Raw genomic sequence first — 14,154 nt, forward strand, 5'->3', positions numbered from 1 at the left:
TTACTAATTCTGGAAAGTATGGGATTAGAGCTGAGATTGGAAGATAGGACTAAAGGAAATGAGTTACTTGTCTCAATCAAAATGGGTTATTATGTATTCTGGATTATGTTTATTGCTGTTCTAATACTATTGGGGGTGTTAGGTCTTTTAAAACACTTTTAGGAAATAATTTGTTAATTTACAGCAATATGGTGAAATTGAGGATTGTCAGATTGATGACTCTTCACTTCATGCGATAATTACATTCAAGACAAGAGCAGAAGCAGAAGCTGTAAGTATTAAAATAATTTATTAAAACTTCATATTTAAATGATTAGTATTTCCTTAAGTTTTAATATAAATTATTTCTCAAGTTTACTGAGAAACTACTTTGACAGAAGGCAGAATATTTTAAGTACAAGTTTGTGCGCACATGAAATGTCTCTGTATATAATATAACATAACATAATTATATATATAGTCTGTAAAATTTTGACATCAAGGTGACTTTAAGATTACATTAACTTAGCCGAGCATGGTGGCACATGCCTTTAATCCTAGCACTCAGGAAGGCAGAAGCAGTCAGATCACTGTGAGTTTGCAGCCAGCCTGGTCTATAAAGTGAATCAGGGCAGCCTGGGCTACACAGAGAAACCGTGTCTCAAACCAAACCAAAACAATGATTGCATTAACTTGAAGATGTCGTGAGTTCTTTGTAAAGGAGTTAGGACCATCACTGTTTACTATTTTATCTAGCCTAGAACAAAGTCTGAATTAGTAGAAGGAATGGTAAAAGTTAGCTAAGGTGGATGCAGAGAAAGTATACTTCTATTGCCCACCCCTTTTATTTATCCTTCATCTACTAGTTTCCAGTCTCAACAGGATGAGTTCTAGAGAAGCATATCTCTTTTGGCACATTTGTGAATCGATTGCTGTTAGCTTTTAAAGTCCTTGTAATATTATTAACTTAATCTGTAAGCTTTGAATTGTCATTTTTGTTTGTTTCTTTTTGAAACAAGGTCTTGCTATGTAGCTCTGGCTGTCCTAGAATGTTCTATGTAGTCCAGGTTGCCACTGAACTCAGGGATCTGCCTGCCCATGTCTCCCAAGTGCTGGGATTAAAGTCGTGCACCACCATGCTCCTGCACTTGAATTGTCTTTTAAAAGACAGCTCAGAAGTGTGTGTGTGTGTGTGTGTGTGTGTGTGTGTGTGCGCGCTTGCACGTGCATGCATGTCTACAGGTGTGCCTGCATGTGTGTTTATGTGCTTATGGAGACTAGAGATTGAGGTACAGTGTGTCTTCCTTGATCATTCTCATCTTATATTGAGGTAGGGTCTCTCTCTGAATTCAGCTTGATCTTAGGATCCCTGAATGCTGGGGTTCCTGCTGGACGGTCCCACCTTCTGGCCTTTACATGGGTCCTAGAGATCTGAACTCTTGTCTTCTTGCTTATATAGGAAGAACTTTACCCTGTACATTGATCTCCAAACAATAACAGAGAAAAGGAAGTGGAGCATGTGTGTTGCGGCAGGGCTGAACATTTTTGCCCTGTGGATTCTTTAAGATACTATAAAATAAAGACAGTGTTGTTTGTCCTTGCTTTTATACCAAGATAATTAAACCTATGTGAATAGGTGAAAATGTCTTTCTAAAGCTTTTAAGTTGATAGTCAAATGATTTTTTTGGACAAAACTAAGTTGTTATGTCATCTTTGTAAGTGAATACTCCTGCCAGTACCATTGAACATTGCTAAGAGCATATTGATAGGAGTTACTGTCAGGACAGGTTAACCAGAGATCTCATTGGCCTTAGAAACATGTTCAGCCGGAACCCTAAAATAATCTAGCTGTAGGGGTGAAGATGTTGGCATGGGGAGATTATTTTGTAGAATAAGTTGAGCTTGTCTTTTAAAATACAGGGATTTGTTTGTTGATGCTGGAGATTAAGCTCAGGAATTTGTGCATGTTAAACATGCACTCTACCCCCCTTCATTGCAACTACAGATCCCAGATCTAAGTCTAGATCTTTTACATTAAGGCCCTTGTTTTGGTGGGCGGAGGTTGGGTGCACACTTCATCCCAGCACTTGGGAGGGATGCAGAGGCAGGCGGATCTCTCTTGAGTTTGAGGCCAGCTTGGTTTACAAGTCTAGTCTAGGACAGCCAGGGCTACACAGAGAAGCCCTGTCTCGAAATCCCCCCTTCCCAAAGAAAGAAAGAAAGAAAGACTTTGAAGGTGGAGTAAGTGAATGGAGTCTACTCACACGTAATGAGAGTAAATACTATTTCTGTTGTATTTACTTAATAAGATGTAAGGAATAGATAGACTCCTATTATATAAATGTTTGGAAATAAGTTTGATCATGAACATTTTTAAGCCAAAAAAATGTCTTGAAATTTTATAATGTTTTGAAAAGAATGGAAAGTTAAGTTAAAACTTAAATAAGCAAGATATAGATAAAATATTTTGAAACTTTGGATTTCAGACAACAAAATGTTTGAGAATTTAAAATTTAGTTTTTTGACAGAAAAATGTAATATTTGGTTTCATAAGGAAGAATAGAAAATACATTAGTGATTGCCACTTATTTTCACTAGCATTTTATAAAATAAAAGAAATTCTGGGAGCTGGAGAGATAGCTCAATGTTAAGAGCACTATCTGCTCTAATAGAAGTCCTGAGTTCAATTCCCAACAACCACATGGTGGCTCACAACCATCTATAATGTGATCTGATGCCCTCTTCTGGCATGCAGGCATAAATGCAGATACAGCACTTATACATAAAGTAAGTAAATCTATTTTAAAAGGAAGAGAAAAAAGAAATTCTGACATTAAAGTTTAAGATGTCATGAATTCAGGATGAAGAAGAAAAAAGAAAAAAAAACACCTTTTTGAGTTGTCAGCTTTCACTAATGTTCTCATTTTCTGGTCCATTTTTGTAGATGATTCAATGAACATTTTAATTTTCTAAGCTTAATAATATTTCAAAGTGAAACTACTACAAGAATAATTTGACTGAGACACTGCATATATATGGATCTTAAAGGATCACAAAAGGGATGGTTATAAGCCAAAATTAAGCTGAGTGATGCTGGCACATACCTTTAATTCCAGCACTGGGAAGGCAGAGAGGCATGTGGATCTCTGAGTCTGAAGCCAGCCTAGTCTACAAAGGAAGTTCCAGAATAGCCAGAGCTGTCAACACAGAGAAATCCTGTCTGGGGGTGGGGGATGAAGAACAAAATAAAACATTACTAAATGGTATTTGGGTGACTGATTGGGGTGGGGCATGACAGTGATGATGACAAAAACCAAAGCCTTGTAACTCATTTTTACATTTAAAAATATTAAGTTCAAACTGAGAAGCAAAATAAAACAAAAATACCTGTTAAAGTCTGGGAAATCTGAGGACAGCCTGACTTAACAAAACCCAGGACTCTGCCCCAAGAAAACTCAAAGCAAGACAGGAGAGATGTCTCAGTAGTTAAGGGCACCTAAGAGCACCTTGTGCTCTTGAGATGACCCATGTTTGATTCCTAGCGTCCATGTGGCAGGTCATAACCACAGGTAACTTCAGCTGTAGCGGTTCTGACACCTTCCTCTGCCCTCTGGGCCACTTCCACACACACAGTATATATTTTTGAACGTATGCACACACATGAAAGAGAGACCAACAGTAAATAAATATATAAATATATAAAACAATTTTCTGTGGGAATGGTTCAGTCAGTAAAGTTCTTGTTGTTGACCTAGCCTCTGATCTCCAGCCCCTATAAAGCTAGCATGACAAGTGAGTCTGCCAGCCCATCTTTGGGCAGGTAGACATAGGTAGAAACCTGGGGCTTACTAGCAAATCAACCCTTCCAGCCACATTGATGAGCTCTAGGTTTAGTGGGAGATCTTGTCTCAAAAATAGGGGAGTGCCTGGGACATCCTGTGTCAACTGCTGGTCTGCATACACATGTACATGTACAGGCATTCGGATATACACACTTAACAAAGTAAACAGGTACATAAAAAAGTTGTAAAAATATTACCTTAATGTAGTAAGAGCTTTTTAAGTCATAGCGTGGTATTTATAAAGGAAAAGACTTTCTGTTAAAAATCAAAGAATAACTACTTTCTAAAAGTATAATTAAAAAATTAAAGAGGGGCTAGAGAGGTGGCTCCGTGGCCTGGTGCTTAAAATGAATACTGCTCTTGCAGAGAACCCACGTTCAGTGTCCGGCCCTCACATCTCACACTCACGACACTGTAGCTCCAGCTCCAGGGGATCCTGTGTCCTCTTCTGACTTCCATGAGCACTGTACTCTGTCTTAAATTATTTATAGAGTGGTGGTTTTCTCTTGGTGTATGAGAATGATAATCGTGAAAAGTAAGTTTTTATATTATGTAGTTTAACATTTCAACTCTTAAAAGATGTAAAACAAAGCTGTGTGTGATGGTGCACTCCTTAATCTGAGCAGTAGGGAGGCTGTGGCAGGCGGATCTCTTGAGACCAGCCTGGTCTACAGAGCAAGTTCCAGGACAGCCAGGGCTACACAGAGGAACCCTTGAAAAACCAAAACAAGTTAAATAAATATCAAACTGAAACCTTTTCTTGAAAAACCAGAATAAGGGCTAGAGCGATAGCTTAGGGTTAAGAGCACTCACTGGCTGCTCTTGCAGAGGATCCAGGTTCAACTCCCAGCACCTACATGGCAGCTCACAACAGTCTGTAACTCAAGTTCCAGGGGAATCCAACTCCCTCACACAGACAGATGTCACACAGACACAAAACACCAAATGTACATAAAATAAAAATATTTTTATAAATAAACAAGTTTTATATAAATGATGAGTTACAGAAAGAATTGTTATATTTTAAGTTATCTGAAATACATACTGGTTTCTTTTGTTATAAATAGGCTTTGCTAAAATGAAAATAATTGTGAAATTTAAATAATGTTTCTTATAATATCAGAAAAGCTTAGGTTTCTTGAATAAACTTTCAGCTTCAGTGATTGAAGATTCAAAGTTGTGTTACAAATTTATGTACCCTGTATTGTCAAAAGTTTCTAATGAACAAAATTCATTAAAATTTTAATACACCTAGTTTTTGAAAACATCTAATAACAAATTTTACTGTTTTATTCTTGAAATTTTCCTACATGTATGAAATGAGATATATCTACTTCCATCTTTTCTTTTGACAAGTCCCTCTCCCAACTTGATAATCATTGTTGTCTGTTTCTTTGGATAACCCACTAAGCCCTGTTAGAGCTGCTCATGTGTGTACGGGTGTTAGACTGTCTGCTGACACAGGGGAACCTGGCAGTGGGGCTGTCCCCACTACAGAAGGCCTCTCACTCCCCAAAAACTATCTACTGTAAATTGCTTCTAAGTAAGGGCTGAGGCCTGGAGAATACTTTCTCTATCTGTGGGGACTTTGTCACAGCTGTGAGATCATGATTACAGTAGCTGTGCCATATACAGAAGACAGCATTTCATGGCACTTCTCATCCTCCAAATATTAATAGTCTTTCTGACTTCTCTTCTGCAATGTCTCCTGAGCCTGGGTGGTAGAGAAGGGGGTGGTGATGACAAAACTTCCCCATTAAAGACCGAGCAAGCACTCAGTCTTTGACCAATTATTAACTGCTGCCCATTGCAAAAAGAAGCTTCTTTGACCCAGATTGAGAGCACCCTGGGTCTGTGAACATAGGCGTAAATAGTGTAGTTTGACAACATGACCTTCGAGCAAACTAACAGTAACTTTTGTCCAGGGTTAGAGGACCAGACATGAGTACTAAATAGTAGTTATTACTGTACTGTAAACTGACAAACATTTTTTCCTACTCAGTTTTGCAGGAGTGAAATGTACTTGATTATGAGAAAGTGTTTACTTAAAGAATCTCTTATATCACTAGTATGATTTAAAGAAGTAACTATAAAATAGTAATTATAGTAAATTGAGAGGTTAACAACTACACAGCAAATAAGCAACTGTCTTTAAGTTTAGCTCTTTAAATATTAGGCACTAAAAAATTCAGATTTTCTTTAGAAATTGTTAATGTTCTTTACTGCCATATTCTTAATTGTTTTAGGCTGCAATTCATGGAGCTCGTTTCAAAGGGCAGGATTTAAAACTGGCATGGAATAAGCCAATAACTAATATTTCATCTGTGGAAACTGAAGAAATCGAACCTGATGAAGAGGAAGTATGTCTCTTTTTTTAAACTTGTTTCCCCATCATTATTCATAATTCATTTATAAAAGCTGATTTTGTGTGTGTGTGTTTATGGCTATGATCTTAACATAATACTTTTATTCCTAAGCCATATTCCAGAGAGGGGAGATCAGATAAATGCAGACAACTTTATATGTTCTGGATTAATGAGAAGAGTTGTGCATTGCTAATCCCAAAAGAATATGTGATATATCAATTTTCAATTACTATAGAAGATAATAATTATTTATTAGATTTTTATCCACAGGAAGTTTTGTAATAATGTTAAGTCTAGGGCATTTATTTTATTCAATTGCTGTATCAACATTTCAGCCTTCTTTTTAAATTCATATTGTTTTAGTTCATTAGAGTGACTACCTGGTATGTGGTAGATTTTGTGATAGGCACAAAAATGAATAAGACACGGTCCCTATCATCAAGGAGCTTATAATCTGCAAAGGAGGGTGGTGGCAGAAACAGAAGAAACCCATTACAATAACAGGCATACTGATGTGCCAAAAGAGGATTTGAACAACATGCTGTGGTAACCCCAGGAGGGAACAATTGTCTTTGTCCATAATAATCTTAAAGGTCTGTTGCCAACAAAGCCAAGCCCTGAGTGATAAAATAGTGTTCCATAAGGATGTGCTGGGACTAGGGATGTAGTGGAGAAAGGCATGTTCAGCAGGAGTCTACCTTCAAGACAAGTATGGGAGACGGCAGTTTTCTCAGGGAACACTAGCAAGTTAGTATACTAAAAGGTATGATAGAGCAGGAGGGACAGTGAATTTAAAAAGCTCTTGAGACAAAAGATTTAAAATAAGCAATTCTGTTTTGCTTAATCATGAAAAAAGCTGTAGGAAAAAATTGAAGAAGTTAAAAAATAAAGGTAAGGTAAAGAAACTAAAAGATTCTGTTTTACATTTGTTAGATTTCCGTAATACTGCTCCATTTTGTTTGCAGAACTTTCAAGTCTGTTACGCATATCCATAGTCAAATGCAAGAAGAAATGTGTATTTGAAACTCATGTACATGATTTGTCATTTTATATTTTAGATTATACCTTTGTCCTTCCATGAGTTTGAATTGAATGGGGAGAAAAGCAGGAGAGCTCCTGGTATTAGGTATTTTGAAAAGTTTGGGAAAGCAGTCTGAGAAACTTTTATGAAGGGAACGGGGAAAAGAAAGGTGTTATTATTTTCCTTGTTGTTCTTGTTTGTTTGTTTTATATTTAAAAGGTCTTATATATAGCAAAACATTGAAATTGTAGGATTTTTATAAATCACTGAATAGTTGAGAGTTAGGGTAAGTCAGGGGAAATGTATTTCTTTTTAAAAGAAGCATTGAGTAGTGTTTTGAAGTACAGCAGATGGCATGATTTGTTAGAGTAGGAGAACTGGCACGTACACAGCCTTAGGTTCATACTTCGTGCTTACTTCATGTAAGCAGTGAAGCAGGTGCTGTGGAGAGGTGGACTAGATAAGGCCTGCTTTACTGTGTTCTCTTAAGTGCGCTAGGTATACAAACAACCGCGTGCATTCAACTCTCTCAAGAGAACAGTGCTTAAAAGTGTTACCTTTCTTTTCCTTTTTTTCTTTCCTTTCTTTCTTTTATTTTTATTTATTTATTTGTTGTTATTATTATTTTTTTTTTTTGGGTAAATTCCTAAATACATCTTAACCTAAAGTTTCAGGAAGAGTCTTTGGTGGATGACTCATTACTTCAAGATGATGATGAAGAAGAAGAGGACAATGAATCTCGTTCTTGGAGAAGATGATTTGACTGATGATTGAGCTGCATATGCTAGAACTCTACCTGTGTTTCATTAGATTATCTAATGTACTTTTACATATTTGTAAAAACAATTTTTGGTAAAATATGATGAAGATGGATTTCACAAATAGATAAAAGAGAAGAAAACTACCTTCTGATCTTGTATTTTGAAGATTGATGTTTGCATTTTATTTCAGTAAACAATTGCTAAAGACATCACAATAGAACATATGCAATGTTTTTATTACATACTTCTATTGAGCAGTAAAGAATTCTTTGGGTTATTTGTAAATTAATGAATAGATTTGAATACTTATTACCCAATACTTGTAATAACATAGAGGATTTTGTTTTACTCCAAATAAGGAATGAATTTGCATTTAAAATCTTAAAAAATGAATGTTTTCAAAAATGAATAGATGACATAGTACTCTAACTAAAGTCTCCACGTTATGTATTCATAATATTGCATAGTAGTATGCTTAGGCTTTACTATGTATTAGCCATTTGTTGGATTTGTGTATGTATTTTATCACATGGGTGTTAATGATAATGGTGTATGACTGCTTTACATATGAGTCCTTATGCATCTGGATGCTTAAAATAAAGTGGAATGGTCTTTGAAAAGAAAAAAGAAAAGAAAAAAGAAAACAATGACAAAAAAAAAATCCATGACAATGTTCCTTGATTTTAAAAAAGAAAAAGAAAAAAAAAAAAAAAAAGAAAAAAAAAGAAAAAAAAGGAAAAAAAAAAAAGAAAGAAAGAAACAGACCATTCCAGATGACCTGCCTCCCCCCTAACTATCAAAAGGAGCTATAATCACTAAATAATGATGGTTACTAGTACCTTTACAATGATGTACAATCCAATGTTTAAAATTTATACCACTTCAGTTTGGTTTGATCATATAAATTTTCAACAGATGTCTTAAAATTTAAAAGCAGGCTGATTAGTTTGGAACCAGACTTCAAGTAGCGCTAACATTTGGTGACTAAGACAACTTCATATTACATTTTGGATGTGTGAAAGAAAACTTGACCATTTGAAGATATATGAATAAAGAAATGTACTATAGATACTACTTTAGGAAAACACTGTTTGGTAAGTGTTCCAGTCTGATATTTTAAGTGTGCATTTACTATACTTATATAAAAATCTTTCACATTTGCAACAATATTGTGATTATTTTTATAAGTGGATTTCTCTGGCACATAAATATAATTATTGAAAGTTAACTAAACCTTTTTCAGGAAATATATTCTTTGTAGAATGAGGTTAGGAGATTACTAGATTACTGTATTTTTTAAACTCTTTATTTTCAAGTATTTCTGCTTCTCAAGATTAGGGTGATTTTTTTTTTTTAAACCATATTTTAACAGAACTACTTTCTTACCTTTTGGGAACAACACAATCCAAAATTAATCCCACAAGCCCCAGTCTTCAGCCATCATATAACTCAGATAATGTTTTTGTGTCTTTCCCCCTTTACACTTGGGGTTATAGTTGTGTGGTTTTAGTGGTAATACTATTTTATAGGAATGTTTGACTTGCAATCAGTACACATTTATATTTACATTCTCAAACTCAGATTCCATTTGCTAAAATAATGACTCTTAAAGTTTACTTAGACTATGGTATATTTTTGTGTAGTCTCTTGTATGTTTGCTATGTGCTATTCTGATTCATTAGGTAAGTTTGTTTTCTTTTCTTTTTAGTAGTCGTGAAAGATGCCAAATTGGCAGAGGCTCACGTTTCTTCTCTTTACACCAAACAGGTATTACAAAGAAAGTAAATCTTTCCAAGGCCAGTTAAATCTCCATTCTATTTTTGGCTCTATGTTTTGATGATAGTTTCAAATTATGATTTCTACTCAGTTAAGCTCATCAAGTTCCCTAGCCTGAAATTGCCTAATATGTAAGAACTTAAAATATTTTAAGTCATGGTGCTTTGAATGGCTCAGAAGATCAAATACGACTCAGTTTGGTTCCCTAGTATGAGGATTACATATTCTCAGTATTCTTTAGATTCACATTGTACTTTTATAAGCATTAATCTGCATTTGTAAATGTTACTGATGTGTTGCTATTGGGTTTTCATGAGCATGTTTCTAAATACTAGTACTCTAATACACTTTTTTTTTTTCATTTAAAACGTAAGACACCTTTTTAAGTAGATGGTAGTTCTCATTTTTCTAATAAGAAAACAGGCTGTTAGAAATAGTGATTTACCTAAAGTCATAGTGGAAGTACTAGATTCTTAACATAGGCATTTTGTGATTTCAATGCCACTTTTATAAAAAATGAAAAAAAATTTTTTACAGAACTCTGCTGCTGTTTCCTTCCTAATTACTGATCAACCATGAGATTGTGTTTATAGTAACTCTGGTAGTCTTTACCTCAAAATACTGCTCAGAATTAATAGACTTGTTGGTCATTAGGCAGTTCCTATGTTTACTCTTTTAAAAAGCACTTTGTTCATATCTCTGTTATAATATTTAATGTTGTAACATAATTTATCTGGTTTATATGTCTGTCTTTCCCCAAGAGATTGCAAGCTCCTCTAGGAAGGGGACCATGTCTTATTCATCTTTTTATCTCTAGTGCTTATAGGAAAACCTGGCTCATGTGAGCACTTAGATGTTTGTTGGATGAAATAATGAATGAATGCATATTTAAATTTATAGAAATGAGGTTGACAATTACCTCCCTTGTTAATTCTTATCAATTTTCTCCTCAGTCTCCTCAGTCACTGGGTCCACTTTATTAAATGATAGTATTGTGTGTCTCATCACAGGGCTAGAAGTAGTGATGGAGGTAGACACCTATCGTCAATTGTGACATTCCCCCAGTTAAGGCATCCATGTAGATGGTGCACATTAAATACTATAGTCATATACAGGGTTAGTTTGTCTTTTATTTGTTTATTTTTTTATTAGAGTACATGGCTAGAAATGCTGAGAACCACCAATCTAGACCTTCTCACTACGTCTTTTTGGTTCATAGGTTGGAACAAGCATTAGGAGATTCAGTGTTTGTTCAGCGTTGCTCTAACTCTGCAGCCTTAGACAAGTCTCTTGCCTTACAGAGTGCTCCTTATGTATAAAATGAAAAGCATTGGACTAAATGGTGTCCCTGCTGGTAAATTAGTGTTCGATTCCAAAACAGTTTTATACCTTTAAGCCAGTAATTATCTGAGGATGTTTTTCTCATCAGTGGAAACAACTTACATTTGACTATAATAAATCATATAATAGTTCTTGCTAAAGTTTTGTGTATATGTTTCCAGCACAAGTTGCATTTAGCCTATAACATGCAGATTAACTTCTGTATTTACACGTTCTTCCTATTCCCATTAATAACTTTCCTCTTTGCTTTTAAACTTGGTTTTTAAAAAAAAAGTATTTGCCTATTATATTTTTTGTCAACAAATCCAGATTTATATCTTTTTTTCCATCTCCATTCTTTCCTTCTACAGTATGCCACCTAAAAGTAGAAACCATTTTAATTCTACAGCTCTTCTGATAAGTTTGCTGCTTTATTGTACACATCTGGTTATCTGGTTGTACAGGTAGAGTTGAGGGTGGGAAAAAAAAAACTGAAGGCAATGTAGGCAATTATAGGAGAAATTATATATTTCTGGATAAAAGATTGATTAGGATTACCTCAAGGGATGGTTGTCACATTGCTTTTTTTTTTTTTTTAATCTAAACAATGTTTTAAATGTTACTGGATTCTTGTAACTTTTTTTTTTAAAACAAGTAACTGAAGCCCAGACATTTGATGAAAAGATATTGCAGGAAATGAGTCTTCCATAGGTTCTGTTTTATTGTAATATGGTCAAATGTAACAAGCCAGTAGTTTACTATGACGATATTGTTTTAGCTGATTACTTGTAGCAAGTATGGCTAAGCCACATTCAAGAAAGTACCTTGTTAACAGAGCTATTTCCTGGTGAGTGGGAAGAGGGGCTGTATTCCAATTTTTTACAACACTAACCATTGGATGTAATGGCACAAAAAGAAATCAAACGTTTACTTACTTTGTTTGTTGGACTATCAGTGGCTGTCTCAGAGTATTGTGCAGATTTTAACAATATATCTACCATCATAACAATGACTGTAGGCTAATTACAGAAAAGCATCTTTAGGCCTAGCATTCATATAAATCCCTCTTAAGTCCCATCCCCCCACAAAGTCAGTTGGGCCTTCAAAAATTAAGATTGTCCTAAAAGAAGTTCTGGATTACTTACTCTGGGTTTTCCTACCAGGACATTTTTTCTTCTAAAATTCTATGAGCTGAAAATGGACATCTACTAACAGACTTTAAGCCACCAGTACACTAACCAGTATGAAATAGTTGTAAGGCAAAAAGGAAACATCTTTCTAGATAGAAGGAACTCACTTTTGTCAATTCTCTGGACTGAAAGAATAACTTGCCCGTTCTACAGTCTGAATACAGTCCTGTGGAAAAAGTGGTATTATTGCCTTGTCTCTTATACATTCTCTGAATAGGTGGAACAGAGCCTTCTAAGTAGCTGCCCAATTCTCCTAGAAAAGGAAAAAAAAGATGCTGGACACAATTTGCCACTATCACTTATTTCTGATGAAAACAGACATGCTTAGTTAAAAAAAAAAATCTAACTTGATAATAACTTTTGGTAATGTGTTAGTTTTCTGTGCTTGTTACTGAGAAATTTTAAATTTTACTTTTTTATATTTGATCCTTTCTAAGTCTCTATTTCTTTATTTCATCCACTCCTCTTACCCATCTAAAGTTAATCTTCCTTTGTATGCCAGGCACTGCCTCATTATGTGTTCCTTTTAAAATTTTGGTTGTTGCACTGGGTGCTTGGTGTAGAATTTTATGCCATATATAAAATGATTAAAGAATGAAGTGATCATTATATGGAATTAAGGAAATAAGATATCCTTGTAATTATTTTAAAAATCATTGGGAAACTTTAAGAAATTTGTTTTTGCTTTTGGTTTATTTATAGTGACTTGAGGCTTGTACATGACTTTCAGAAATTTCTTTGCCTACTCACAACTCTATGTAAAAATACCACCTGACCAGTTAGTAAAATTTCTGATCCCCACATTTCAATAATAGTTATTTTGTAGTGCTGTGATCTTGACACTTAATGTTTTCAGAAAAAGTGATGCAGAGAAGCTTTGTTAAATCACTTCAGCCCAAAGAAAATCTTTGGTATAATTTGTCTGTAACTTTCATTTTGATTCTTCTCAAATAGACTCTTTGAAATATTTTTATGTTAGAGATAGCTCATACAGTAATTTGAATTTTAGATTCTTCTGTTATTTAAAAAAATATTTTAATAAATGTTCTTTTTTTCCAGCAGAGAGAGGACATCACTGCCTGAGTTTAGCTTTGTGACTACATGAGCAAGCCCTGTCCTGTCCTTTCTGGAGACGACTGTTAATAATGTCATCCTGTCATTTGGTTTGCCCTATATCAATCTGAATAGCTGTTTACATGTCTTATGCTGAACATTTTACCTTGCAGTTCTGTATCAGTACACCTGAGTCCAGAAGTGTATCAATGTGTGATGTGTATGACTTTAGTCATAAATGTTTTCTCCCCTTTAGAGCAATTTAACTTGTAAAACACCTTAAGAAGGAACAAGGCCTTTTAGTTTCCTTATGAGCTGTATTATGTCTCAGGCAGACTGAGAAATGCATCTGTGAACTCTATAAAGCCATGAGAGCATTAACTGAACACTTTAGAATGAAGAAAATGAATTAAAAAGTTAAACATAAGTTTGGCTTTAATTTTTTTATTTTTTTAGAATGTATTTATTGAATTAGGATAGGCACTAAAAATAATTTTTGAGTAGACTGTAAAGTCATTTTTATATACTGTAATTAGTTTCTCTCTTTCTTGTGAGTGTATTAATTGATGGGATTGCCAGGGCCACTTTCTCCAGTGCATTTTGTTGTTGTTGTTCTAATTCCTCAAAAACAAAGAAAATAATTTATTTCTTTTCAAATAATAAATGATAACCTGTGTGTTCTGCAATTGAACAACATTCATTAAATTTGTCTAATTCATCAGCTTTCATCACTTGTAATCAGGACATCAAAGACAGTCCTTCAAGCAAGGGGAAATAGTTTTATGTGTTTATTTTTAAAGAATAGTTTTCAGCTGCTTTAAAGGTATATGTACTAATTATTTATAG

General features: G+C 34.6%; 1 protein-coding gene across 17 annotated transcripts in view; it reads left to right on the forward strand.

The window, feature by feature from the left end:
* Positions 1 to 13,735, forward strand: part of RBM26 (RNA binding motif protein 26) — a 67,516-nt gene extending 53,781 nt beyond the window's left edge. For 6 of the 17 annotated variants that reach the window (XM_084767855.1, XM_084767853.1, XM_084767862.1 and 3 more), the window contains 5 exons: positions 185 to 271; positions 6,068 to 6,181; positions 7,877 to 9,063; positions 9,678 to 9,736; positions 13,315 to 13,735. In XM_084767855.1, the coding sequence (XP_084623981.1) occupies positions 185 to 271; positions 6,068 to 6,181; positions 7,877 to 7,966 (291 nt within the window). In that variant the 3' untranslated portion in view covers positions 7,967 to 9,063; positions 9,678 to 9,736; positions 13,315 to 13,735. Of the gene's footprint in view, positions 1 to 184; positions 272 to 6,067; positions 6,182 to 7,245; positions 7,856 to 7,876; positions 9,064 to 9,677; positions 9,737 to 13,314 lie in introns of those variants that run through there. The other 11 variants (XM_084767851.1, XM_084767861.1, XM_084767857.1 and 8 more) reach the window with 10 other exon arrangements.
* Positions 13,736 to 14,154: the final 419 nt, after the last annotated feature.

This window comes from Acomys minous (genome assembly GCF_964271855.1).
Source record: "Acomys minous genome assembly, chromosome: 18".
NCBI lineage: Eukaryota > Metazoa > Chordata > Mammalia > Rodentia > Muridae > Acomys > Acomys minous.